This window comes from Notolabrus celidotus, chromosome 19 (genome assembly GCF_009762535.1).
Source record: "Notolabrus celidotus isolate fNotCel1 chromosome 19, fNotCel1.pri, whole genome shotgun sequence".
Lineage (NCBI taxonomy): Eukaryota > Metazoa > Chordata > Actinopteri > Labriformes > Labridae > Notolabrus > Notolabrus celidotus.
In genome coordinates this window covers 23537331-23563768 of record NC_048290.1, presented here as the reverse complement: position 1 = coordinate 23563768, position 26438 = coordinate 23537331, and the positions used below count along the sequence as shown (strand labels likewise).

Below are 26438 nucleotides of genomic sequence, written 5' to 3'. Positions count from 1 at the left end.
AAACTATATTTAAACATGAGCTCGTAAGTCCAGCTATAGGTTAATAATTGCAACACAAACCCATGAACAAATATAATATAAACTTCCTTCAGTTTCCACAACAATGAAACATGTAATGTATGTAAATAATATTTATTTAAATGTATCATAAAAACAGACAGATGATAAAATAGTGACTAAATGACACTGAAATATAGTTGATTATATATTAGACATGCAAAGATGTAAAGAGCAAGGAGGAAGGAAAACCAAGGAGTACAGTACCACCAATCTGCTTCATGAATCCTTGGATAAGCCAATATAAATAATCATTAAATACAAAGCGAAGAAGACACCAGGTTTAATCCATTGAACAATCCTTCAGCCTGGACACAAAGAAATACAGAGAGAAAATGTCATGTAGCAGTGTGCCAGATTACTCTGGCTCCTCAGGAATATACAAACCGTTCTCTAATGCCCTGTATGCTTCCACAATACCGTGTGGAGTTGCAAACGATATAAAAAGGTTTAATAAAGATTCTAAAGTGTTTTTTTTTTGTTTTTTTTTTACTTGGCATGAAACTGGCAGCCTATTTAAAACAAGGTAGCCTATAAAAGGATCCTGTAGGTGTAAGAAATGTCCATAAGTGTGTAAGCCATGTTCATCAATTGTAATCAAAGCTTAAATAGTTTAAAAATGGTTTTAAAGTTTGTCGTCGTGCAGAAACAGCTGTCCAGATGAAGAGAGGCCAATCCTCTGTGTGGAATATTCCAGTCTGTCTGCCGCGCGCAAAGCTGAATGGCGCAACCCACAGGGGAGGTTGTTTTTTTAACCTCGAAACAAAGGCCTATAAATACCCTCACTGATTTGAACGCAAAATGTTTCTCAAAACCACATCTTCTACGCACCCAAAAGTTACTTCATAATGTTATCTCCGTTAAACTAAGAATGTTGTAGCATAAAGGAAAGATAGATGAAGGAATGCTGTTTGCAGCCTCGTGACCAGCTAATGGAGGAGTGCGCGCCCTTGGCAGAGTGGATAACTGGAAAAACAGGCCCGACACACCAGCTGTCCTCACTCACACCACACACGCGCACAGCTGAAAATGAGTCCAACCAAGTGGCGCACAAGAAGAGCTTATTAACTTACACAAATTAAGTCTCCCCCATCGTCTATTTATAACTCCTTTATCGAATAAAATACAGAAACGTGTCTTAGTTTGTTGTTTCAAATCTGAGTGCAAACTCAACCATCGACTGTATTCTGGAACGAGAGAGCGCACACAGCAGTCTGAGGCACCCCTGTGTTATTTTCGCCCGGATACAAACCACCGCAGATTCCTCATGACCTTATATGGCAGTGTGGGGGTGCATCAACTCGCTCGAGCTCTCATGGCAAACGTCCAGAGCTCTGGGATTACCGTCGTTAGGGCGCGTCAGCCTGAATACGCAACCCTGTGAACGTTTCATTCCACACAAGCACCGTCCACTGTTTTTCTTCTTATTTAAGACGACTTCTCAGGAAACCTACAAAACCGAGTAAAATCCCGCTGCATGTGTCGGTCGCTTTAAACACTGCCAGATGAATCAGCAAAGAAAACGTCCTCCGAAAAAATATCCTCTCTTCGAGTGAACGAGCCTCACCCAGTTATGGCGCAGCAACATTATACAGCACACTGCTCCCCTTTGTCTGTAAAGAAGCCATTTTGAGACAGAGAACAGCAGAGAAACCACAGTGCAAGAGTAGATTTCTAACACCTATAGTTATTTTTCGAAAAGGGAAGTAGTAAATATATATAAAAGTATCCCTATGAAAATTATTTACTCGTTTAATAGTTGGATTACATGTATTTCTATACGAACTGTAAGTTTGCAATATCACAAAATGTGTTTTTTAAAGTAAAATTGCACACAATAATACAGCCTTGTTCTGATAATAACGTTTTAACCAAGATTAATTGTCGTTCGTGTTGTCTGTGCTGTTATATGACACGTAGGCATATAACTGTTAAAGTGAAATAGCTTTAAAAAATCCATTACCTTTCGACAAAAACATTTCCTTTTGTTTTTATGTGATGCTGCTCAGTTAGAAATGTCGAAATAGAAGAGGCTTATGCTTGACTGCAATCCTGTCTTCAAGGAGAGAGAGGAGATGGTTTGCATATTGCCCACACAGATGATGCTTGAAGATGCATATTCGCTGGCTGAGAAGCAATGCCTGCTGCCACTGATCAAAAAGTTTTCAAAAGAGCTTTCTTTCGTGCTAATGGATTCCTTCCTTTGCAGGAGACGCTTTCCCACCCCTTATTAATGCCATTATTAAAGGATCCGAAGATGGAGCTGAAAACAGTCCTCCTGTCCCTGCGTTTAGGCCTGTTAACTGCATTTCACCAAAGTGCTGAGGTAAATATTTTTTAACATAAGAGCTTTCCCTCCATCTGCTTCCTCTGTGTGACGGTCTATTTTTTTAACTGTACAAAACGCTAAAGGGCCACTTGAATAGGCTTATTTAGACATTTAAATATGCCATCGAAGCAAGGTCAAGCCAGACGTTTACACTTTGGATGCATTTGGTTCTTAAATGGCAAATGGACAGCACAAACCTAATCGTGCTTGAGGTTGTCTCCACAGCTGTAGGTAGGGTACAGCACAAGCCACCAGGGTGTTAAACGTTGCTGTAGTGAGAGGACATGTTTAAAGTCATTAATCAAAGAAATAGGGTTATCAATCAACAGTCAGAACTACAAGCAGCACAGTAAACTAATTTACAATATGCCATTAGATGTCCATGGCCTGCTTTCTGTCATTTGTGGAGTTAGGTCTGATCTGTACTGTGAGATTTATACTTTATATATCAGCATGCAGTGAACATATTAACTAAGGAGGCTTTTTTAGGTGCCAACATTTCTTTGATTAAAGTGATAGCTCAATGAATAAAATGACAGGAAATAATTTTACTTACAGTACTTGCATGCCTCACAGTTACATGGATACATTATCAAAACTTTTAGAATGATAAAAGAGTTGAACTTACTCATTGCTACTCTTATCCTACAAGGCCATAAGTGCAATGCCCACAACCAGTCATTACACATTCTCACTGTCACTGTGTTTTTCCTTTAGTTACATCTCCAAAACAATAATGCTGTTTATTCAAAACATTTGATTTCTTTTTTACTCAAGAAATATAATTATATGGGTGTGCCATGACCTAGTTAAGACAAAGATGGATTCCAGGCAGAGGAAAAAAGGCTCAAAATGTCACAGGGTATTACATCCAGTACATTCTCTTCCTTCTTCTCAATCCTTTAAAAGGAGGAATCATAGTTTTATCATAGTCCGTGAGAGATGAGGAAATCAAGTGTAAAGATCCCTTTTGGAACAAAGGAAACCCATATAGGCCATTGAGTCCTGTTTTAGGAAAATGGCTGCCGAGAGCGCTCAGCCCCCTCTCTCTGCTCTCTGTTGAAGGACTCCTGAGCCGTGCTTCTAATAGCAGACAGCTCCACTGCTGCTGCGCTCTGATTGGCCCGCTGAGCTGCCGCTGTTAACCAGCCAATTGCCCGAGCACTGCAAAACACCAGGCAATGTCAAACAAATATCCAGTTTGTTCGATAAAATACAAATACAAAAACATAATGCATAAATACCAGAGTACAGAGGATTAAGAATATGTTAAAAGTGAAAAATATTTCACTAAAGCTCGTATTACCAAAAAGCTCTGTTAGATATTTCCCTTTAGGAATAAACAACGAGCTCTGTCGCTAAGCTTCTTCTCAGTTACCATGTATAATTTGATATTTTAACTTTCACATGCATGTGCTAAATAACCTCCAAGTGTTTATGAGCTTTTAAGAAGATATTCCCTTGTGTCTATCTTGTGTTTGCCATGTAGGTAAATACAATCAGCAGATTCCACACACAATGAATTACAGCTACATACACCCGCAGCTGTCACCGGGGGTCTGATAGTCTTATGTATGCATACGAATGATCCCATGTTTGTAATCTTTAAAACATAACAACCTCATATGAAGCAGCAGCACGGTGTAGTAAACGGTGGAGACACAAATAAGCGCGTAACGAAAGTGCGACTATAGCATACGAGGTGGGCAAGCCTAGCGGTGTATTGTGGGAGAGACAGAAGCTACAGACCAGAGGCACACAATATGTGTTGGCTCTCGCCGTAAAGGAGGCAGTATTCTTCAAGCTAAATCATGTAATGTAAGCGGCGAAAGGAGAGCGATTACGTCTTTTTATCAATTAGAGGAAAATCACTCGATAGGGACAAAACATGTCCAAGCCAGGGGAGAGAAACAGACTGAACGAAGACCATGGCAGAAAGCAGAGTTCAAGTAAGCTTGCTCTTTTTTTTCCTCTTTCTCCACAGCCCTCCTAAAGCCTGTTTTCCGTAACTGGAATCTAGCGTTTTCCCTCTCACTTGGGTCCCCCCCCTGTGATAACCATGCATCTGTACCGTGTGGTGTTGTAAAGTGTTGGGGGCTGGTAACGGGACCGTGTTTAGCCTTGCCTCCCTCACGGTAGCTCCTCTCTTCTTGTCGCTGCCTGTCGTTTCAGGTTTTCAGGCGAACGGCATGGACAGTCATCCCGTCTGCGGCTCGGCGGAGAAGCGGAGTCACCACTGGAGAAGTTACAAGTTGATCATCGACCCGGCGCTGAAGAAGGGATCCCACAAACTGTATCGCTACGATGGACAGACTTTCAACATGCCCGTAAGTGGACCCCCCTTCCCCTTCGACGCGGCGGATCGGCTACAATAGTAACCGAGCAGCCGACCTCCATGATAGGTTACAATGTGTCTGATGATCCAGCATCTTGAGCAAGCGTGTCCGAGGGGTTCACTTCACACAAACACGGCGTCACATTTGTGTGAAAACACTTTGCAACAAGTTAAGGCTGTGTGAAGTTGTGAATGGGATGATAACACTCTCCACCCTCCTTCTTCTCATCTCCCACAGAACCCCGGGATGCCACCAGTGGATATGGTCCGGGACCCGAGAATCGGTCGTCTCTGGACCAAGTACAAAGAGACGGACCTACCGGTGCCGAAATTTAAGGTACCTGCCCAAACAGAGAGGCAGCAGGCGGATGGCTTTTTCTCCTTTTGGAAGATTGGGGCTGTCAGAAGTTGCAGACACACCCCCCTCACTCATCTTTGGGATGTGGGGTGAAAGTTTGATTGTCGGATGGCGATCAAAACTAAAATAAATGGCGTGCACATGGCTGCCAGGTTTTGCATGTTCATCGTTACTACTTTCCCGCTGCTGTCCTCAGCTCAGCTGCCAGGAGTGACCACACACAGTGCAACATTAACCCGAAAGCACCTTTTACATTAACTCGTTTCATTCTTCTTGCAGATCGATGAGTGCTACATCGGCCCTGTGCCTCCAAAGGAGGTGACATTCGCCCGTCTCAACGACAACATCAGGGAAGGATTTCTTACCGACATGTGCAAGAAATACGGAGACATCGAGCAGGTGGAGATCTTGTATAATCCGAAGAATAAAAAGCACTTGGGAATTGCCAAAGTTGTTTTTGAGAACGTGAAAGCCGCCAAATTGGCCGTGCAGTCACTCCACGACACGTCTGTTATGGGAAACATCATCCACGTGGAGCTGGACCCGAAAGGTAAACAGTGTTTCAGCCTTCCAAAGAGAGCGACTTGTAACCTACATTTAGGCATGATCGAGCGTTCTCTGTGCTGCAGAAACAAAATAATATCCTCAAAGTGGAGTGGAGGTTTGTTTTGAGTCATTAGGAGGGCGGCTGTCACGTGTGTAAATTTACGTTCGTTGCCTGGTAACGTGTGGTAATTGAATTTCATTGAATGTGAGCGTGCTCCCTCAAGCCCAGAGCTGAGGGTGCTGTGTACTCCCTCTGTGCATAATTCAAACATGTAAACAAACACTAACCAATCTGCCAGAGCCCCGATCAGATCCTGTCTGTTGATTTCATTATGACTTTAGTCAGTGTTTTACATCAATGACATTTTCAGAATCAGAATCAGAAATACTTTATTTATCCTGGGGGGAAATTCAGTTAGAAAGAAGGTATAAAATAAGATATAAATACGAATGAAATAATAGAATTTGGATTAATAATATGTATATACGCAGAATAGTTACAGTTGGCTATGCACAAAAGCACAGGGAATGAAGGTATTGTATACAGGATGTTGAAGTGGCAGGGATATTGCACAGTGTAGTGAATAAAATGCAAAGATTTTGCTGTTGTCAGACTGATACAGACATCCACTGCAGCCGGACCCCGTTACAAAATGTTGAGTATTGATAATTAGACTAGTAACACCCCATGCTTATTCAGTATGCAATATAACAGTTTGTTTAGCGTATGATATGCCCATTTATATATCATATTATTATATTCACAGCTTATTCACTTCTATGTAAAGAGAAATATGGTTTGCATGCTTTGCACATGTGTTCATTTAAAGTCAACTAAGACACGTGGGTGATGTTTACACATTGATTCTTCTTATTCATATTACTGAGTACATTAACTTTCTGACATGACTGAACTTGATAGATCTCACACATAAGCAGGAATAAACAGTATAGTAGCCTATAAAAGCATTCAACCCAAATATTTGCTCAGACACCATGCTGCACGAGTGTAGACAATCCCTCTCTTCAAATATTTATATTAGGCTTTGTTGTTCAAAACATGCCACGTTAGTTGTGTTAAATCTTGCTGGCATTATTCCTGCTGTATAGACTTGGCATGAGCATGTTTTCTGCTCTGCAGGTGAGAATCGCCTCAGGTACTTCCAGCTCCTAATGAATGGCAGCTACACCCCTCGGACCTTGCCTGTTGGTGGAGAGGAGGCCAGAGAAGTCTCCCCTCGGAGCCTGGCAGAAGCCTTACTGGTAAAGAAAATACTCTCCTCTTCTGTGCAAACATTTTTATTTGTATGTTGTTTTTTGTGGTATACTGCTCATTTACTCATGACAGAGGAAGGTGGATGATAATACAGTTTGGTAAACTGTTGTTAGCAGCAGTTGCATTCTGTGGTGGCTTCACTTTAGTTTTACGCTTTTGAAACACACTGTCCAACTGAACTGACATCCTTATCTGTAAGTTTATCAGCATGGCAGGTGGTGGAGTAGAGCAGAGGAAATGTTACCCCGACCCCTGCCTGTGCATTGAAATCACAAAGAAACATGCACTTTGGCCTTGTAGCATGAGTCTGCTGAGGCACTGTACCTACAGACTCTTATCCACTTGTTTTTTTAAAGATCTTTGACTGTAAAATTTGTCTCTTTGGGGAAATTATGCAATCCTGTTTTTCATGATTGCATTAACACAAAAGTTTCTAAATACACTCTCAGTTTGGAATATTAACTGAGTAAATGTTTGCCTCTGACACTTTGACTTATCCTGATTCTTCTGTCCTGTCAGGCCTGCGAGCCAATCCGCAGGTTGTCAGAAAGCAGCATGTCTGCTGTTGGAGGAACATTGCCCCCCAGCAGCTCCACCACTCCTCTGTCCCTGGAAACGGGCTACTCCAGCCTAAGGCAGGACACACCCCAATCCCAGGGAACCCCTCATACCCCGCGCCAGACCGGTACACCCTTCTCTCAAGACTCTAATTTCTCCAGTCGGCAGTCCACGCCTGCGTACCAATCCAGCCGGGCCGAGAGCTCTGGAGGTTACAAATCTCGCAGACATGAGAGTAAGTTCCAGGACGCGTACAACCGCAGACCGGAGAGGCCGCAGTACCGCAGTTCTATGTACCGAGGTTCATCCACGTCGGAGCCCTTTAAACAGCACCAACTCACCCCGCCTGAACCTCCTCCATCAACCCCCTCCTATACCTACACAGCGCCCCTGCCTGCTACACCCAACTTTAAGTCAGCCTTCTCACCCTACCAGGCCCCTTTACCTCCTGCGTTCCCCCCTTCAGAGCCAGCTTTCCAACCACCGGCGCAAAGGGAGGGTGAATACCTCCGACCGCCGCAGCCTCCTCTTGCAGCGGCCACAGACTTTTTACCTGTCAAGGACAGACCTGAAACTCCTCCCATCCCAGAACCCCCACCCGAGCCTTCTCCCCATCCCACCACTCCTCCACCTCAAACGCCAGAGCACTGCCCCTCACCCGGCTCCCCGGCACTGGATCCAGAGCGCAATAGCTTGGATTCCCGCATCGAGATGCTTCTCAAGGAAAAAAGGACAAAACTGCTGCCGTTCCTGGAGGAGCGAGACTCGGACACTGAGGTGAGGATGGAGGGGAGTCCCATTTCATCTTCGTCCTCACAGCTCTCCCCAATTCCCCCTTTCACAAGCGGCTCGCAAGGCGGGCAGCTAAACTCCCGACCCTCCAGCACAGGGTTGGAGGACATTAGTCCTACCCCGCTGCCAGACTCGGACGATGAAGAGCCAATTCCTGGAACAGCTGCCCTGATAAAGAGAATCAGCTCTCCTGTCCAAGATAAGAAGAGCAACAGTGACCTCAAGGATGGACACTACCGAGTACACACACCCACGGATAAAATGGAAACGGTAAGACACATGATTTTTTCTTGTATATGCACAAAATTTAAAACTTTCTTCTTGTCTAAAAGTATTGATAGAAAAGTATTTTAGTATATTATGTTTCAAAACATCACCCTAAGGTGTCAAATGTTGTTAAAATGAGCATGTTTTGATAGACCTGGTTAGTTTGCAGAAGCACATTGCTGATGTTTACTCCCAGCTCTGAATGACGGTTATATAGGAGACACAGGAAGTCAGGTCTACTTTCAAAGCAAGGCAGTAGTAGTAAACTTTCCCTTTTGTTTCATTGTGCAAGTTCTGCCTTGTAAAGTTTCTATCAGTATATCAGCTACAGTGTCTGAAAGCAAAATCACTTTCACTGCTGTCTTGTTCTCTTTCTGCAAAGACTATACAATGTTTGTAAGACAGCTGTAATGTAGTTTTTAGACTAAGAACTACACTAGAAAAGAGTTAGTTATCTCAGTGCAAGTAAACAGCTCAAAGAGTTATGAATGGAAACTTTAAAATGCGTAACTCACAGCCTTACAAACACCTTCACATTCAGAAAACGTAACTCTATTTGTTTGAAGTCTCAGTAAACACCATCTGGCCTGTGAAGCCGAGTTTCTACACTTTGTGCTCTAAAAGGAGGAATAAGAGCCGCTCTGCTGTTAGAGAATTGGAACACTCTTGTTTCCTCTTTCTAACACTAACCACACACTCACATGCAGGAAGACACAGTTTGGCTGAGGGCCCCATTCAGGAGCACACTCGCTGGCTTTGCAGAGTCTGACAGTCAGGACTGGCCCTGCAGCGTCTCACGTTCTTGCATTTCAGGTTATCACAAAGCAAACAGTGGAAACAGGTCATTTGGGTACGATGCCACTCCCATGTTGCGTTTACTCTTCTCACTTTCATTTCTGCAACAATTGTAATGCAAAACCTTTAAGAGTAGTAGTCATCAGAGAGGCATTTAATACGTTTAACACTTCAACTACTGGAATTATATAAAACAACAAGGCTAGCCATGGAAGTCAGCCTGACTGCTCATATATTTAACTATCATAATAATACAAAATATAGACCAAATCGATCTGTAATGTTAGGAATGCAATGAAAAAGCCCTTTAAAGGCCTGGCCTGATGTACAACACAAAATGTATTTTCTAATGAAAGTGAAATCACTACTCAAATTCCAGAAAAGTTGGGACGCTTTGTGAATTGTTGATAAAAACAGAATTTGATGGTTTTCAATCAAATTGGAAATTTGTGCAAAGACAACATATCAAATGTTGAAACAAAAGAAAATCACATTTTATCAATACACATTTTTTCGTACAACAAACACTGAAACCCTGAAAAAAGTTGTGATGCTAAAAACATTGCTGAATGACCATCTCCCATCCAGTTTGGTTAATTTGCAACAGGTTAGTGGCATTAGTGGGACTGAAAACAGCATTCCACAGAGGCTGAGTCTCTCAGAAGTAAAGCTGGGAAGAGGTTCACCACTCTGTGAGAGGCTGCGTGAGCAAATAGCCCAACTATTGCAGAATAACGATCCTCAGCGTTGAAAATTAATTTTGGGGTTTCATCATCTACAAAACATAAAATCATTAAGAGACTCAGAGAATCTGGATAAATCCCTGTATAAAAGGAGAAAGGCATGACGCAAATAGACATTGCAGTAAAAACAGACATGGCTCTGTAGTGGAAATCACTGCATGGGCTCAAAATAATTTCCTTAAACTATTGTCTGAACACAGTTTCACAAATGCAGGTTAAAACTCTACCATGCAAAGAAGACACCATACATAAACGTGATCCAGAAACACTGGAAACTTGTCTGGGCCCTGTCCTGTAGTCTGATAAATCCAAACCTGGCGTTCTTTTTGGAAATCATGGACTCTGCGTCCTCTGCTCTCATGAGGAGAGGGACCACCTGGCTTGTTTACAGTGCACAGTTCAAAAACCAGCATTCGTGATGGTATAGGGATGCATTAGTTCCTATAGCATGGGTAGCTTACACATAAGGGGAGGCACCATTAATGCTGAACTGAATTGGACCATCATGTGCTGCCATGCCTTTTTAGGGGAGACCTTGCATATTTTACCAAGACTGTGCCAAACTACTTTCTGCATGTATTACAACAGCATGGCTCTGTAGTAGAGGAGTTCAGGCGCTAAACTAGACTGCCTGCTGTCTCGACTTGTCACCCATTGAAAACATTTGGCGCATTATAGAGACAACAAACTGTGGAGCAGCTGAAATCCTATATCAGTTTTAAATGGGACATTTCACTTTCAAAACTCAGGAACTGGTCTCCTCAGATTCCAAACATTTATCGAGTGTTGTTTAAAGAAGAGGTGATGATGCAACACAACGGTAAAAATACTAGTACCAATTTTTTAAGTGTTGCTGGCATCAAATTTAAAATGGGCATGAGCTTTTCATCAAATAATAACAACATTTCAACACTTTTTCAATTAAATATAGGATTTATATGATTCATAAACCATCAAATTCTGGTTGAGCACCCTGAAATCTCTCTGTTTTTCATGCCTTAGTGAACTGTTTTCCTTTTCTTCTTCATCTTTTTGCACATACCTCTGTATGAAATGCATAAGTGCTCAAATTGCCAAACTTTCAATTTGACTGAAACAGGAAGAGAACACACAAATTCAAAAAACTGCAGGAAAACAAACTGATTTAGAGGGCAGTATTTGTTTTTTAAGAACCTGATTATTTTCTGAGAACACGCTGAAATATAAAATCCTTGTGACTATATTTCCACTTTGATGAGATAAAATAAGATACGATCAAACTGGCTGTTATTGCCATTCTAGGTATAAATATTTCTGACTCTTTTGTGTTTCTCATCTTTGATAGAATAACAATCTTAGAATAAAATACACACACAGGAAAAGTCTGTTTATCACCTGAGCTTCTGCAGAAAAATATATAACTTTGACAAATTTCAACAGTCACAGTGACTGTTGTTAGTTGTAGTGTTATCAGAGCAGGTCTAGCATTCATATAAACTATAGTTCAGGAGAAAACAGTGAAGAAAAGCAAACACACCTGTTTGGATACATGACCAACTTCATGGGTCAGCCGTGTTTGACTTTGAGCGAGCAAACTTTGAATTGGATCATTCCTGAAATCACATGCTGCTCCTGAGAACTTCTACCTCAGGAACAAAAGGTTTTTGATTCTTAATTTATGAAAGATTTCATGTTTAGCTGAGAAAAAAAAAAATTAGGAAAACTCTGTTTTGAAGAGTGCTTTTGTTTATCAAGTCAATACCAATACCTGAGATGTATAGAGTATTAGCTTTACAAGCTTGCAGCTGAGCTTTTGGACCATGTCGTTAAGGTCTTTGTAAGAATGGGACAATGCTCAGATGTCATGAGGATCAAAAGGACGTATAATTTGAGCTGCCCTGCTGTGTTCCTTCTTTATTCCACAGAGTCATCAGTCGTCAGGAGAAGACATGGAGATCTCTGAAGACGAGATGCCTGGGACTCCCATCACTGTTGACTCGATACAGACCATCACCCTGCCTCCCCCAGGCTTCCCCCATCTCACCCATCAAGCTGGCTTCTCCCTCCCACACCACCACCTGACCCACCACTCTGCTGTGCAGGGACACCCCGCTCACCTGGCCACTCACCCCGGGGTGCCTCCGCATTTGCTGGCACACATGGGCCCCTACGCTCAGAGCATGGTGCCTCTGATGCAGATGGAGCTGATGAACTGCCTGCGCTGGGAGCAGTGGAGCAGCACTGTCCCCATGTCCTTCCAGATGCAGCAGCAGATGCTGAGCCGCATCGCACAGACTCGAGGGCCGTTTCCTTTTCCACACTTTTTGGACAGTGGTGCGTCGGGGCCCTATGTGGGACCCTACCAGCCTCTGTCTTTGGGTGCTACGCCTACTAGTGGAGCAGGAGTACCTGGACAACAGTGGCAGCATCCCAGTGTACCAAAGTTCAACCCGACTGTCCCTCCACCTGGATATGAGAATAAAAAGGAGGATCCTCACAAGGCCACCGTTGATGGAGTGCTGCTGGTTATTGTCAAAGAGCTGAAGGCCATCATGAAGAGGGACCTCAACCGTAAGATGGTGGAGGTGGTGGCTTTCAGAGCCTTTGATGACTGGTGGGATAAGAAGGAACGCTCAGCTAAGGTAGGTCATTTATTTTACCCTACAAGATTTAAAATATCCACACATAAATGTTTAAATTGAGACAGTATTCATGAACTGATGTTAAATGTCCTAAATTGAGTTAACATTTTAACACTGTCCATGTAATATGATATAATTATATGAAACAGAAGATTTAATGCAGAGGCATCAATATATAAATACAGTAAATGTTCAACAATTCAAACATTTGATGGATAAAACCAGAAGTGTTTTGTTTCATAATACTCAAAAAGAAAAAACATAAACAACACTTTAATGTAGTTTTTATTTATTAAAAAAACAACATTTTTATAAGTTTCATGACATTTCCAAAAAGGTGTTGACTAAAAAAATATATATATCATTTTGGGATACAAAAGATTGCTCAATAAATCAAGTAAATTAAAGATTTGATGTTAAATAAATTCTGCAGTTTTAGTTTAAAAGACCTGACATGTTTTACATTTTTTCTTGCACTTCAAAGCCTCAATAAGTTATCAGGAAAATGAAATGATGACTTTCCTTTTTTTCTTTTAAAGCTACTGTAAGGATTTTTTTCTGGTAATGAAACATCCTTAAATATTTCCTTTTAAAGGAAACATTTTATTTTATAGATCAGGTGTCAAAATTGTGTCAGTGGGTGATTTGCTGCACGCTGCTGACACACTTTTTTGGGGGGGTGCCAAAATCAGCATAACTTATTGAAGAGGCTTTAAGTTGACCACAGGGTTTAAAACAATCACTACCAAGCATTGAAAATCCTTCCCTTCTACCTCCAGGCGACTTTGACTCCAGTGAAAGGTGCAGAGGGAAAGGAGGAGGAGAGACCCAAACCCAAAGAAACGATGGGTTCAAGTCTGCTGGAGAACTGGAACAAGGGGGAGGGGCTGGGCTACGAGGGAATGGGCCTGGGAATCGGTTTGCGAGGAGCCATTAGGTTACCTTCCTTCAAGGTATGCGCTTTAATTGTACCTTTTATGGAGAAGAAAGGAGTTTTTTTTCCACCACTGGGAATACTAAACTGTTGCAATGTTGCTCTTGTGCTCAGGTGAAAAGGAAGGACCCACCTGAGGCTGCAGCAGCAGGAGACAACAAACGAGCCCGACCCTCCACGCCTGTTGACGACGAGCTGGAGGATGAAGGTAACTATAAACTATCAAAACAACAGACCATAAACTCTATGATCCACATATTTGTTTTCTTACATTGCCCGTTGCAAATCAATCTTGTCCACTTCTATCAGATCGAGATCGAGACCCAGCTGGACTCCCCACAGACGACTCCAAATTGGACCCTGATGGCGCGGCATCTAAACGACGGCACTCACGACCTCTTGAACTGGACAGTGAGGGCGAGGAGGAGGTGGACACTTCAGGGAAGGAGGAGTCTCTGTCTGACCGGGAGGAGGAGCCTGATGTAACAGAGGCTGCTGATAGGCTGTTGTCAGGCAAAGTAAGACAACACCAAAATGACAGTTTATTGTGTTTCTGTTGGATTTCTTATTCGTGAACTTTGTTGACATTTTATCATTTCTGATCACTTTCAGGGGAGTGGTGATGAGGATGGTGATGATGAAGGTGAATCATCCAGTGGAAGTTCCTCAGATTCATCTGATGATGGTATGTTGAATATCAGCTGCAACAGCTTGCTGATTTATGCGTCTTTCCAATTATTTATCACGACTTTGGCGTCTTTCTTGCAGAAGCAGAGAGTTCAGCTTCCTCCAAGGCCAGCTCGGACTCCTCAGGAGAAAGCTCCGACTCCTCCTCTGAGTACGAGTTAAGCTCGGAAGAAGAGGAGGAGGAGCAGGAGGCGACTTCACGTGACGTGGACGATGTCGATGTCAAAAAGGCGGTGACTTCCTCATCCTCTTCATCATCCACGTCTTCGTCGTCTTCTGATGAAGAGGCGGAGGAGGCAGAAACCAAAGCATCGAGCCCGCCTGTGGGGCAGGTCAAGGAGGAGAAAGAGGATCAGAGGAGCCTGGAGGAGCTTAGCAGTAAGGTGAAACGCAGACCACCTAGTCCCAAGGAGGAGGTGATGGAGGACAGGAAACCACTGTCCCCCAAAGGACTCCCAGGTGAGTTTCTATGGATACATAAGAATTAGAAACATGATTATTTAATCATTTAAAGACTAAAGTTGAATAACAATTATTTTCTTTCTTTTAGAAAAAGGGAGCGTCATCGGTGTAGACGGCAACATTCCCAAAGTGAAGTCTGAACCTCAGGAGCGAGTTGTAAACCTCCGGCCGTCAACTCCCACAGGTGCCCTCCCCGACAGCGACCAGGAGACCAAAGCCAAAGGTAAAGCAGAGCCTGAGGAAGTCCCCTGCACCCCAGGCCGAGCAGACCCCTCTCACATAGACGCTAACACACCCGTCCCTAAATCTGCTTCTGCATCTTTAATGCACCTCCCTCTCCCTCCTCACCCGGCACTAGAAGGTCGCTCCCTCCTACACCCTCCCCCCGGTCCCCTGCCTGACCTCCCTCAGCGGCCCCGCCTCCCCACAGACGAGGACATCCCCCGCACGCCGGGCAGGGACCTGCTGGAGCGCGCCCGGAGTCTGGGCAAGTCCCAGAGCACGGACACGGTGCCCAACACGCCCGGCAGTGACGCCCCGCTGTCAGGCAGCAGTCTCCTGCTCAGCTCCCCTCACATCCCCGGTAGCCCCTTCTCCTACCCCGCACAGTCCCCTGTCCTTAGCGCAGGAGTCCCTCGAACACCAGGAAGAGACTTAACCTTCACCCCTGTCTTCCCTGACCCCTCAGCACTGACTCTGAATAGGAAAGTCTCCTCGGAGAGCATAGATGATAGACCAGTTTTTAAGGAGCCGCCTGTCAGCGCCCTGCCTAACCAAACTCCCTCAGCTGGATCAGAGCATTCAGCCAGAGTCCCTGAAGATCTGCCCCCTGGTCTCACTGTAGATATCCCTGTGCCATCAGATACCCTGTCATCAAAGAAGAAACCTGGACGACCCAAAGGCAAAAAGACCCCGGCTCTCTCTGCGTCTGAGGACTCTTTGGAGCTCTCATCAGAGTCCACCCTCCTGCCTCAAGACCAACACCTCAGCGACCTGTCCACGCAAATATCTGCCAAGTCTCCCAATCATCCAAGTCTGGACTTCAGGGAAGGAAAAGTGGAGCCTCAGACAGTCCTACCTGCAGAAGATGGGTTCCTGTCCTACGAAGACGAGGCTCCTGTTGTGGTGAAGCCTGCGAGGAGGACGAGGCGAGGCTGGGAGGAGCTGCTGCTGGGGAGCCTGTCCCCTGTCACCTCGCCGCCCCTGCCTTACTTCACTCCACGCTCCGAGTTTGAGGAGATGACCATCCTGTATGACATCTGGAACGACGGGATCGACGAGGAGGACGTGAGGCTGCTGAAGATCACTTATGATAAGATGCTGCAGCAGGATAACGGCAACGACTGGCTCAATGACACACTGTGGGTCAACCACCCTTATATCCTTTACTGCTTTATATACTGACTGTGATCTCTGTGTGTCTCTTACTTTTCCAAGTAATGCTACACAGTCTTCAAAACTTAAATAACACTGTTGTTTTGAATTTTGAGTGCACAGCAGCCCCCTCTGGTGGTGGAAACGAGGAGTGTTTGGGCTTCTATTGAGTGTCTGTAGAACTCCAGTTGTCTGATATCATCCCAGCCGCTTTTAAGCCTTTACAGTTTCTTCCTTGACTTCCGTGCACCTACCAATATCCCTGGAGTGAAGAAGAAAAGAAGAGACGACGGCATGAGGGATCACATGACCGGCTGTGCAAGAAGCGAGGGTTACTACAAGATCGACAAGAAAGACAAGATCAAGTACCTCCAGAGCACGAAGCTGCAATATGAGGAGCCGCCGATGGACACACAGGTGAGCAGGAGAGAAAGAGTGATGTTTCTTCTTTTTGTTTACCTTATATGGGTGTAAAAATCTAACTCCCTCTTCTCCACGCAGGGGATGAGCATTCCCGCACAAGTCCACGCCTCCACCAGAGCCGGCTCAGAGCGGCGGTCAGAGCAGCGGCGCTTGTTGTCCTCGTTCGCGTGTGACAGTGACCTGCTGAAGTTCAACCAGCTGAAGGTAAACACAGACAAACAGAACTTTGCTCCAGTGAGATAGACATTCAGTCAACAAGTACATAACACAGATCTGTAACACACGGCACAACTGACACACGCAGACGGTTGTCATTTAAATTAAAGTCATGTCAAGAAGTTCTTTTTAACATCAGCTCTCCTCTTTCAACGCTTTTCCTTCAGTTCCGTAAGAAAAAGATCAGATTCTGCAAATCGCACATCCACGACTGGGGTCTGTTCGCCATGGAGCCCATCGCTGCAGATGAGATGGTGATTGAATACGTGGGGCAGAACATCAGACAGGTGAGAGGAAGATGATTGGTAGCATGCAAAATGTGGAAGCATTTCACTTGTTAAGGAATACATTAGAAACACTTTTTACATCCAAAATTTGAACAATAAGAACTTTTTTTACACACCTTGCATCCTCACGCAGGTAGCCAATTGATAATATTCCAGTTACATGTGATATTTAAAAGACTTCTGAGTGTGTAGAGTTCAAGTTTTTTAAAGCAGAGTAACTTCTGATTGAGCAGCTGGAAATTGACACCAACAAACTCTGAACCAATAAAGGAAAAATAAAAAGCAAGAGTGCCCAACAAACTCTAAATTATAAAATAACTCTGTACTTGTTGGTCTAGTAGTTTAAGTGTGCACCCCATGTATAGAGGCTCTTGTCCTTGTCGAGGCGGTCTGACCCGGTCGAACGCGGGGGTCTGACGCGGTCTGACGCGGGTCCGACTCTCAGCCGCCACCATTTCTGCATATCTTCCCCCAGTCTCTACTCTCCCACATTTCTCTTCAGCTGTCCTCCAAAAAATAGAACTTAAAAAAACCCATGACATTATAGGCGTCAAAGTGCAGAATGTAAATAACTTACTGAATAATAAGAACCAATCGGTAACACAGGTAGCTATATAGCAAAGACTATACAGCTCCTACGTCCAATAAAGAGCTCAGGGCCTGAGCGATCTATGATGTCCATATTTTCCCTACAACCAAACATGATGGTTTATTATGTTTTGACTTGTTTTCTATCAGCAAGGTAAGCTCTATCATTTCATTTTAAAGCTGGCAAACTTACAGTAAGTTAAATTTTTCCTCCACTAGGTGATAGCTGACATGCGGGAGAAGCGCTACGAGGAGGAAGGCATCGGCAGCAGCTACATGTTCCGCGTCGACCACGACACCATCATAGACGCCACCAAGTGTGGCAACTTTGCCCGTTTCATCAACCACAGCTGCAATGTAAGACTACATCTGAGTTCCCCTCAGCTTTCTCAGCTCCAGCGTCACATATTCTAACTTTCTCTGACTTGTCTTTCAGCCTAACTGTTATGCGAAGGTGATCACAGTGGAGTCTCAAAAGAAGATCGTGATCTACTCCAGGCAGCCGATTAATGTCAACGAAGAGATCACGTACGACTACAAGTTCCCCATAGAGGACGAGAAGATACCATGTTTGTGCGGGGCGGAGAACTGCAGAGGGACGCTCAATTAAAGCCGGTTTGAAGTGGATCCTCTTCAGGGCTCTGTCCTAAAACTCAACTGAAGATTCACAGAGGAGAGCCGGATGAGGAGGAGGGGAAGAGGGAGTTTCCTTACCTCCTGTAAGGCGCTCTTTGCATATTAAAATCTAGATTGTTTACGATTAATGGTGCTCTTGAAATGCATAGTTTTTTACGTCTGCCAGTGACCCAGAATTTACTAAAACTCTTGACTTGCTGGTGCAGCATTTCCCTCCCTCCTGTCGACACAGGACAGTATTTCAGCACGGTTTCTTCCACATCCAGTCCTTATTTTGTACAGCCTTTGTTTTTTTTTTACACTTTTCTCCTGTCAAGTTGATTCATAAGCTTTACCTACACCACATGTGGTACAAAAAAACACACAAACTCACATGTTCAGCTGCTTTCTAACACTGTTGAGACGCACAAAACCCACCAGGAAAATACGTTCTCTGTGGGGGAAGACGGCAGAGGTTATCCCTCTTTATCGCTCCTGCCTCTTCTGCACAAGTTTTACATTGGAATAAATCAAACAGATGGAAGTAAAAAGTCAAGCTTCAAAAAATGGTTAAATCCTGCCACAAAATCTGGAATGATTCGATATCACAGCTGCTTTCACCAGCCAGTAACAGATCATGCTGCTTCCTATTACTTTATGCAAAGAAATTGAAGATGAAAGTGCAGAATTTGTACTAATTAATATTATTCCAGTGTTTTCCACTTTTTGTATAGGTAGTCCCCTTATGCTTAGACACTAGATTTGTGTGTTTGTGTGTGAATGTGTTCTGAGTTGATCACCCTGTGAATGTGAGTGCACTGCCCCCTGTAGGCTGCTGAGCAAAAGTCTGACTAATCATGCAGAGGAAGAGAATGAAAAAAGAATCATACCCGTCTTCTATCACCAGGCAGCGTTCAAAGGAAGTTATGGAAGTGAACTGTAACTCTCACTTTTTAAGTGCCATATGAATGTGTAACTGTCTTTGTTTAAGCTGAGCAGCAGGTGATACATTTAAAAGTCCTGCGCTAAAAACGTGCTGCCTATTTTGTTCCCAGCGCTGTGGGTGTTTGATGACGATGTTTGTTCTTCATCTGTGCCTCAGATGACTGTCTTTGATAGATTCTTCTTCATCTGTAACACTTTATTACTCTATCAGTGTTTGTTTTCCTCCCACAGAAGTGTTTCTCTGACCCAGCACATAGCCAGGGTTCTCCTTTCTTTAAAACATGAATACACATGATGCTTGCACTTCTGCTTTAACGCCCTCTCTTAGCCAATCAGCTGCCCACAACAAGACCAAGTCAGTTGTTGCTTCATCAGTTTGACTTTTTTTCACCAGTAATGTTCATATTGTATATGATTACTTGTACAGAAGATCTAAAGCTTTTTTTTTGATCTACACAGGGGTAACACTTTTTATGATGCATCTATCTCTCTCTTTCTCTTTTTTTAAAACAAAAGACTGAGTATTTAAAAATGTTATCAGGGATCTGTAAAAGGAATCTGAGGATTTAAGAGGTTGTTTATTTAAAGAAAAAGGTCCACTGTGCACAGAAAAGTCTCCACCTCCCTTTTGGAAAGATTGTTTCTTGTGGAAACGTCTTCATTTTCTGCCCATTTGCTTTATAATCCTAGAATCTGTAAATACTGTAACTGTGAATACTATATAAATATATATAAATATATTTTTGTTCCCTGGGATTTGCTACACAAACTCGGCTCAGAGATCTATGTAAGATATGAAGTGAGTGATGAGCTGGTAGCGGTAAATTCAGCTTGTGTCAAGCTTTGTTTTTTTATTTTCTGTTGTAAATTCTATGAAAAATTGTTTGCGGTGTGGAGAAAAAAATAAGGTGCAGAATTGGCATGAGAAGAGGATTGAGATATCAGCCTGTTTCTTATGTCTATTTATTACACGAAAAATGTATGAAAAAGGTAAAAGTGGAAATAAAGCATTTTTGCATACATCCTTAAGTGCTGGTTGTTTTTCCTGAAGCATGGAGTCATCGTCATTTTAAAAGAAACAAAGAAAAAAAACAACTGAGAACAGATTTATTCATTCAATGTGGCCGACACATATTTTCTCCCAACGTGGAGTTTTCATGAATGGAGACAGTTGGCAGCAGCTGACCAAACAATGGCTCTGTGTCAGGCTAACTTTACAGAGAACAGGGTCATGTGACTCACTGTCCTCCAAACAATCACACACACACAGCCAGTATGACTAACAGTACAAATTAAAGTAGTTTTAAGATTACAATGATTGAAAAAAGGCGACTGTCTCAACAAACAGGAAATAAAACAGATAAATAAAAACAAGAAATGAGACAGTATCAGACATTACATGTTTATTGTTAAAACAGGATTTACAACATATATAATTTTCATATTTTAGCATTACTGGCAGTATTGTAACCTATTCACATACTTTTAGTCCCTTGCTACATGCTGCTAAGTGACATTGATGCTAGTGGCTAATATGCAAATAATGACCACGTACACAAAAAATAATTTTCATGTTGAATACAGGAGAGCTAGCTCATTGGCAGACTATAACCTCAACTTTGCTTTTTAAATGAAGCCTTTTTTTTTTTTTTTACATATGCCAGAAAAACACAGGTGTGACATAATGTATGAGTAACAATGGCTCTACTCTATTCAAGTGGGCCATTAGGCTAATGGTCAGCCACAAGGTAAAATATAATTATTAACCCTGAACAGATGAAGCTGAATGGATTTCAGTCTTTTTCATTATATGAGTCATACTAAAGGTTTTCATGTCATGTCAAAATCTCTGTGAAAGGTAGTTTGTGTTTTAAGTTGGAGCAGTAGATGATCATTTTAATAACAGTGTACACAGTTTAAATTCCTGCTCACAAGACTCTACAAGGTGAGTAAGTATTCCAAAAAAATTGCATTTTAAAAAACAAATACTAAATCATTTGCATTTTGAAAGTATCTGATGTGAACAAAAGCCTTCTTCATTATTGGTAAACACTTAAATCTGACTTTTGTTTTGCTATATTAGCTGCGTAATGTATTCAGCATCATCATAATGTTTACATTTTAACACTTTCTTTTTAGTTTGGTGGTCAGATCTGTTAATACCTTCTCTCGAAGTCCCAGCTTTACTTTAGTTTAAAGCTGCTGTTGGTAGTTACAGAGTAAACATCTGTTCAGAGAGAGGGTCTTCGAATGTCAACACTATCCCTCCAAACCAGATTTCTTCTTAGCCCCCAACACAGATCGGCATGTGCAGTCATGATAGTACCAGACTCATAACCAATCGGAGGATTGGAGATTAGCTATGATTGGTCCGTCATAATGGGAAAGAGGGGAATAATAACATTGCTTGATACAAAGACATCGGAAAACGCAGAGATTTCACAATAGTTTCAAATTACTTTACTTACCGATGAGTACCGATGGGTATTATGACCTTTTCTCCAAACCCAGCAGAAAAAATGTAACGTTTTTAACACCATTCCTACCAACAGCAACTTTAAATAGAAATAAAATAAAACTTTAGTGAGCAAATTATTAAATAGCTGGTGGGCGTGCATGACATAAAGTAGCCTCAGCTTATTAACATGCAGGTGTCAGCATCAGCAGTGATCTACAACCTCACAGAGCCTCCAGCAACAACAGTTTGTGTGTTTGTGTTTGTGGTTACTTCTTACTTTAACCGTAGATTAAATTGTTTTGTCATTTTCTACACCTGTCACTGTTACATTTTAATATTTGATAAGCTACAAAAAACTAAGTTAAAAACAGATAAAATAAAAAAGGGCGTATATATTAGGATTGTACATTTATGAGAATCAACAAAATGTGTGAAAAGCCTGCAGTCTTATTCACATACATCACTGCAATAAGAATAATGTCAGTGCTACAGTTCGCCCTAAATCACATTATTTCAAACCGTCAGTAACAATGTTTTTTTCACAGTTTTAAATGCACCTATTGAATTAATGTTGCAGAGAAGCAGGTCATAATCTTCAAACATTTAACATATTACAGTACTTAATCTTCACAGCTTGTTTTTCTACACTCTTTGCTGGGGCTTTTTTAAAGATGTGTAAACCAGTGGCAGAGCCAGGGGGTGGGCAACCCTGAACTCTGATTGGCCACCCTGAAATCCCAAACCATTGGTGGCCATTTGCTTTGTCAGAGGTGGTACTTATACTGATATACTGAATCAACTATTTCAGGTTTGTTTCAAAAGGCTGCTCGTAGCTTCTATACATTTAAATGTGGAATATTTTCTTTTGTTGGTACTTCAATGGAGACTTTGGACACAAGTCTTCTTTTAAGGTCCTAAAAGAAGCTCAGCAGCATTATATGTTGCCTCTGTTGAGTTACCTTAACATTATATACAAGAATGTCATTTTTTTAGATTCTTCCACACAAGAAGTTGAAGTTGATGTGATTTGTTCAGATAACCCTCCTTGGTTTGAGGTAAGCCCCTAATGTTTACCACACCTGGCCACCCCTACAACAGTCAGTGACTCAATTTGGCCCTCCCAGTCAGAAAGTCTGGCTCCACCACTGGAGAAAACTCTAAATCAAAATGTCAAATGTACATCATCTTTGTTTGGTGTTGAAGTGTTCAGTGATTTGGACTCAACATGTGCTAAAGTCCAAACATGAAGCCTACCAGGAAAATGATTTGGAGCAGAAGCAGAGATACTGCTGACCTGTGGATAAGACCGGCCGCCCCTGTGAGCAGATGGGCATTCTTGGACACAGAGACGGTTCGACTGAAGGTGGGGTGGATGTGTCTGAAGTTGTTCTGCAGAGGTGTCACCTGCTCTGCATCTTCTTCTGTGGAGAAGATCTGTGAGGTAAACTGAGCCAGCTGAGAAGAAAAATACACAACGTGTTTATTTTACAGTCTTCAGGGGACCAGTTATATGTCCTTGTTTTTGAATGAGTCTAAGAAGACTCACCTGTGACCATGAGATGTAAATAGGAACTTCATATAGAGTCCATACAACTGCTTGAGAACATGGCGGGGTGGTGAGGCTGCCATAATAACGGAAATACTGACTCATGTTGTGCTTGGGCAGAAGGCTCATCAGTGGAAATGGCTTGACTTTAGTAGTTTGGCCTTGGGAAATGATTCACAGCCATTATGAGAACAGAGCTAAAAACAACACAAACAGGGATACAGACTGAATATTCCTCCTCTAACCTTTGTAAGCAACGGAGGACAGCTTCTGTGATATGTGTCCAAAGTGCACATTTTCTGCGTAAACAACCTGCAAGAGGGGGAAAACATCAGGATGAGAGAAGCTACCAGAGTTAGAATCACAGAACAGAGATGTTTCATCGTAAACTGACATCAATGAAGAATCCAAGAACAGAGAGTCCTGTTGGGTCATTCAAGGCTGCTGTCAAATTAGGATGGATTGACTTCATGTTGACAATGTGCATCTAGAAAAACATGAAACAGACATTAAGGGAAGTCTGCACTGCATCAGTCTGCTGAAAGTGTTGCTCGGTGACAGTGTGGTTCTGTCTACTGACCGTACTGTACCTCCATCGGGTATCTGCGCCCGTCCATCGTGTGCTCCGAGCCGTTAGTTGCCGGGCCTCCCCAGTGGAAGTGCAGCTGGATGGTGTGGTAAACATCTAGGAGACCTCCACCGCTCACTGACATGCCATTACCAACATGCAGCACGACTGGGAGCAAGCAGACACATGAGAAACATCAACGACTCAGAATAAAATACATTATGTGTATGTGGAGTATATTTACCTGAGTGACCGTCGTTCTCAAGCGTCCAGTGGCCTTTTTGGATCTCATCGAAGCCCTCCAGGTGCAGAGAATACAGAGACTCATTCCTGGCCATGTGGTGGTCCAGATTGATGGGGGAGTGATGCTCTTCAAGTAAAGGATGGCAGGACGGAAACAGGTCTCCCCACGCATAGGGATCTTATGGATTTGAGGAACCACATGAGATCAAGACATAAATAATACATACATCAAAACTGGGCCAATCCATTATCCACCCATTTCTTATTTTATTTCTTATCTTGTTCAGGGTCGCAGGGTCCAAAGATTATTCAAAAGATCATATCATAAGATCATAAGGGGAGAGGAAAAATGTTGAATCAGCACATTCAGGTTGATGTCAATTTAGTATCTGCTCTGGAGCTTTTGATGACAACACATTAAGGTCCTCAAGATGAGTTCTAATGCCAGATGTGATGGAATTAGACTTTTAAACATTTATGTTGTTATAGGTGTAAAATCTGAACAGACAATATTTAGTTGAGGATGGAAACTGTTTGTGTCCAAAGAATCACACCCAGAAGTCCATTCAGTGGCTGTTTCAGAGGTTTGGATCATAAAAATAAAGCCTTTGTCTGGTAGTCTTGATATTGTGCCATGTATATTGAATAGTTTATTAACCAGATTTCACTCCCTTGTACTGTTTTTGAGATTAAGCAAGAAAAAAAAGTAGACCACATGATATGATCGACATCTCCTGAACAGATCCTAATCTGACTTTTAGGTAAGACAGTTTGCCTGAGAATAAAAAAAAACAATGTTACTGAAATGGTCTGACTTGTATCCAATTTCTTCTTACTCTATTTATTTATTTATTTATTTATATATTAATAAACTCAAGAAATTCTACTGAGGTTCCCCTCATTTATAGTGACATCGAGTGACACATAAGTCAAACACAATTACACAACAAAATACAAAATGCAAGGGGAAAACAGAGGAAGTTGCAATGATAAAAATGGAGGAAATCCCATAAAACACATGTTAAAACAAGACATTCACTTACAACAGTTGCAGAATGATACACAGTAGTTTGTGATCATTTTTTGAATTGTACATAGTTTGGAAGGCTATTGATCTTTAAAGATTTATCATTTTAAATGTCTAAATAAATTTATTTTCTGTGAGGCCTTAAAAAAATTGTGTGATGACACAATCCAAAAGTTTTGATGGGCAGAATTTGGTCACAAATATAAGATGCCCTTTGACCGCCTCGATAAACAAACAAATAAATAAACAAACAAACAAAAGCTGCACAATTGGATGCATTGATAAAAACATTGCGTAACAAGAAAAAAAAAAGTTCAGTTAAATATTTCTACTATTCGACAGTTTGTTAGTCACTTATTAGGGGTACATGTTGTTGATATCAAGGGTACAAATCAAACATTTTGTGAAAGTTGTAATCTGTGTGTATTGAAATGAAAAAGCAGCTCATTAGTTACTCACCACAGTGTGGTTCAGTGTAACAGTAGTCCTCTGGAACACAAAATAAAAGACTCATTAACTTCTATTTATTAAATATGCAGATGAAATACAGCTCTTTGTCCTCTGAGTCTGGAGCATCACCCTCACCTGTAATAACGTACGATACAACAGTCATGAGGAGAGCAGCGGTCTGAATCATGGTCGATCCCACACACGACGATGAATCCAGACAGGTGTCACACAGGTGTCAGGATGTGAGGTAGACTGGAGACCAGGGAGAACGTTGTCCTGCTTAAATACTGCCTGAGGTGGAAGCTGACGTTTGTTTTTTTTAATGCTCCTGCTCTGATCAGTGATCCGTGTCATTACCAGTCTAGTGGTCTTTTCTGATCAACAGGCTCATTGATGCAGGACAGCTTCAACCCCCACCCCCCCTCCGCCCTCCCTTTCCTCTGCACTGCTGCCAGCATAGATACCCAGTGACCAGTAACAAGACCCATTCATCTCATGAGAAAGCCAGGATGTGTAGCACGCTGAATTAGAAAGTACCAGAATGTATGTGGCTTCATAAAGGGAGGCGGTTAAATGCCTATGTATCTTATTTATCGGCTGTGATCAGACATTAATCTTTATATTGTAACAAATTGATAAAGTATAGAGTAACAGTGGACATAAGTAAAATGTTTTCAGGTTGCATTCCACCTGAAATAATCAAAGCTTTTAGAAAAATCAAAACAAACAAAGCTGCATTAATAAAAAAAAGCACATTATTGTCCAGTCAGATCGTCTAACTTGTTGATTCAAAATCAATCAATCTTTATTTCTAAAGCATCAAATCCCAACAGACGTTATCTCAAGATGCTTTTTCCAAACTTAGCAGGTCTAGACCGTACTCTATGTTCAATTATTACCAAAGACCCAACACCAAGACAGAATAAGTCAGTCTTATA

At 42.2% G+C, this 26438-nt stretch overlaps 2 protein-coding genes and 1 long non-coding RNA gene across 7 annotated transcripts; 1 reads left to right on the top strand and 2 right to left on the bottom strand.

Moving 5' to 3' along the window:
• Window positions 1-116: 116 nt before the first annotated feature.
• Window positions 117-5815, bottom strand: LOC117830869. 3 transcript variants are annotated; one of them, XR_004634856.1, is made up of 3 exons: window positions 5445-5815; window positions 2021-3550; window positions 117-1670 (listed from the first exon to the last, which is right to left on the bottom strand). It is a non-coding gene; the product is annotated as an uncharacterized LOC117830869 (long non-coding RNA). The 3 variants fall into 3 exon arrangements; XR_004634857.1 differs by having other exon boundaries at window positions 117-2655; window positions 3015-3550; window positions 5445-5807; XR_004634855.1 differs by having other exon boundaries at window positions 117-3550; window positions 5445-5807.
• Window positions 3990-20231, top strand: setd1ba (SET domain containing 1B, histone lysine methyltransferase a). 3 transcript variants are annotated; one of them, XM_034709180.1, is made up of 19 exons: window positions 3990-4335; window positions 4559-4713; window positions 4960-5058; window positions 5359-5629; window positions 6767-6888; window positions 7421-8521; window positions 11961-12677; window positions 13457-13630; window positions 13726-13819; window positions 13921-14129; window positions 14224-14296; window positions 14380-14757; window positions 14849-14983; window positions 15623-16138; window positions 16385-16551; window positions 16636-16761; window positions 16941-17060; window positions 17868-18005; window positions 18085-20231. In XM_034709180.1, exons 1-19 carry the CDS (start codon window positions 4275-4277, stop codon window positions 18256-18258), a joined length of 4830 nt encoding a protein of 1609 aa, XP_034565071.1. In that variant the 5' UTR covers window positions 3990-4274; the 3' UTR covers window positions 18259-20231. The 3 variants fall into 3 exon arrangements, with proteins under 3 accessions (XP_034565071.1, XP_034565070.1, XP_034565069.1); XM_034709179.1 differs by having other exon boundaries at window positions 15119-16138; XM_034709178.1 differs by having other exon boundaries at window positions 14849-16138.
• Window positions 20232-20597: 366 nt separating this feature from the next.
• Window positions 20598-24196, bottom strand: car15 (carbonic anhydrase 15). Its single transcript, XM_034710021.1, has 6 exons — window positions 24025-24196; window positions 23803-23948; window positions 23607-23699; window positions 23458-23524; window positions 23213-23373; window positions 20598-23121 (listed from the first exon to the last, which is right to left on the bottom strand). The coding sequence occupies exons 1-6, from the start codon at window positions 24116-24118 to the stop codon at window positions 22897-22899; spliced, it is 786 nt and encodes a 261-aa protein (XP_034565912.1). The 5' UTR covers window positions 24119-24196; the 3' UTR covers window positions 20598-22896.
• Between the last annotated feature and the right edge of the window lie 2242 nt (window positions 24197-26438).

Excerpts from the sequence above, each read along its gene's own strand:
- car15 (XM_034710021.1), bottom strand. The coding sequence starts at position 24,118 with ATGGCCAGGAATGAGTCTCTGTATTCTCTGCACCTGGAGGGCTTCGAT. Across the intron at positions 23,700-23,802 it reads GGCGCAGATACCCGATGGAG|ATGCACATTGTCAACATGAA; the intron begins GTACAGTACGGT and ends ATGTTTTTCTAG. Across the intron at positions 23,374-23,457 it reads GTCCTCCGTTGCTTACAAAG|GCCAAACTACTAAAGTCAAG; the intron begins GTTAGAGGAGGA and ends TCATTTCCCAAG.
- setd1ba (XM_034709178.1), top strand. The coding sequence starts at position 4,275 with ATGTCCAAGCCAGGGGAGAGAAACAGACTGAACGAAGACCATGGCAGA. Across the intron at positions 13,631-13,725 it reads TTAGGTTACCTTCCTTCAAG|GTGAAAAGGAAGGACCCACC; the intron begins GTATGCGCTTTA and ends TCTTGTGCTCAG. Across the intron at positions 14,130-14,223 it reads ATAGGCTGTTGTCAGGCAAA|GGGAGTGGTGATGAGGATGG; the intron begins GTAAGACAACAC and ends GATCACTTTCAG.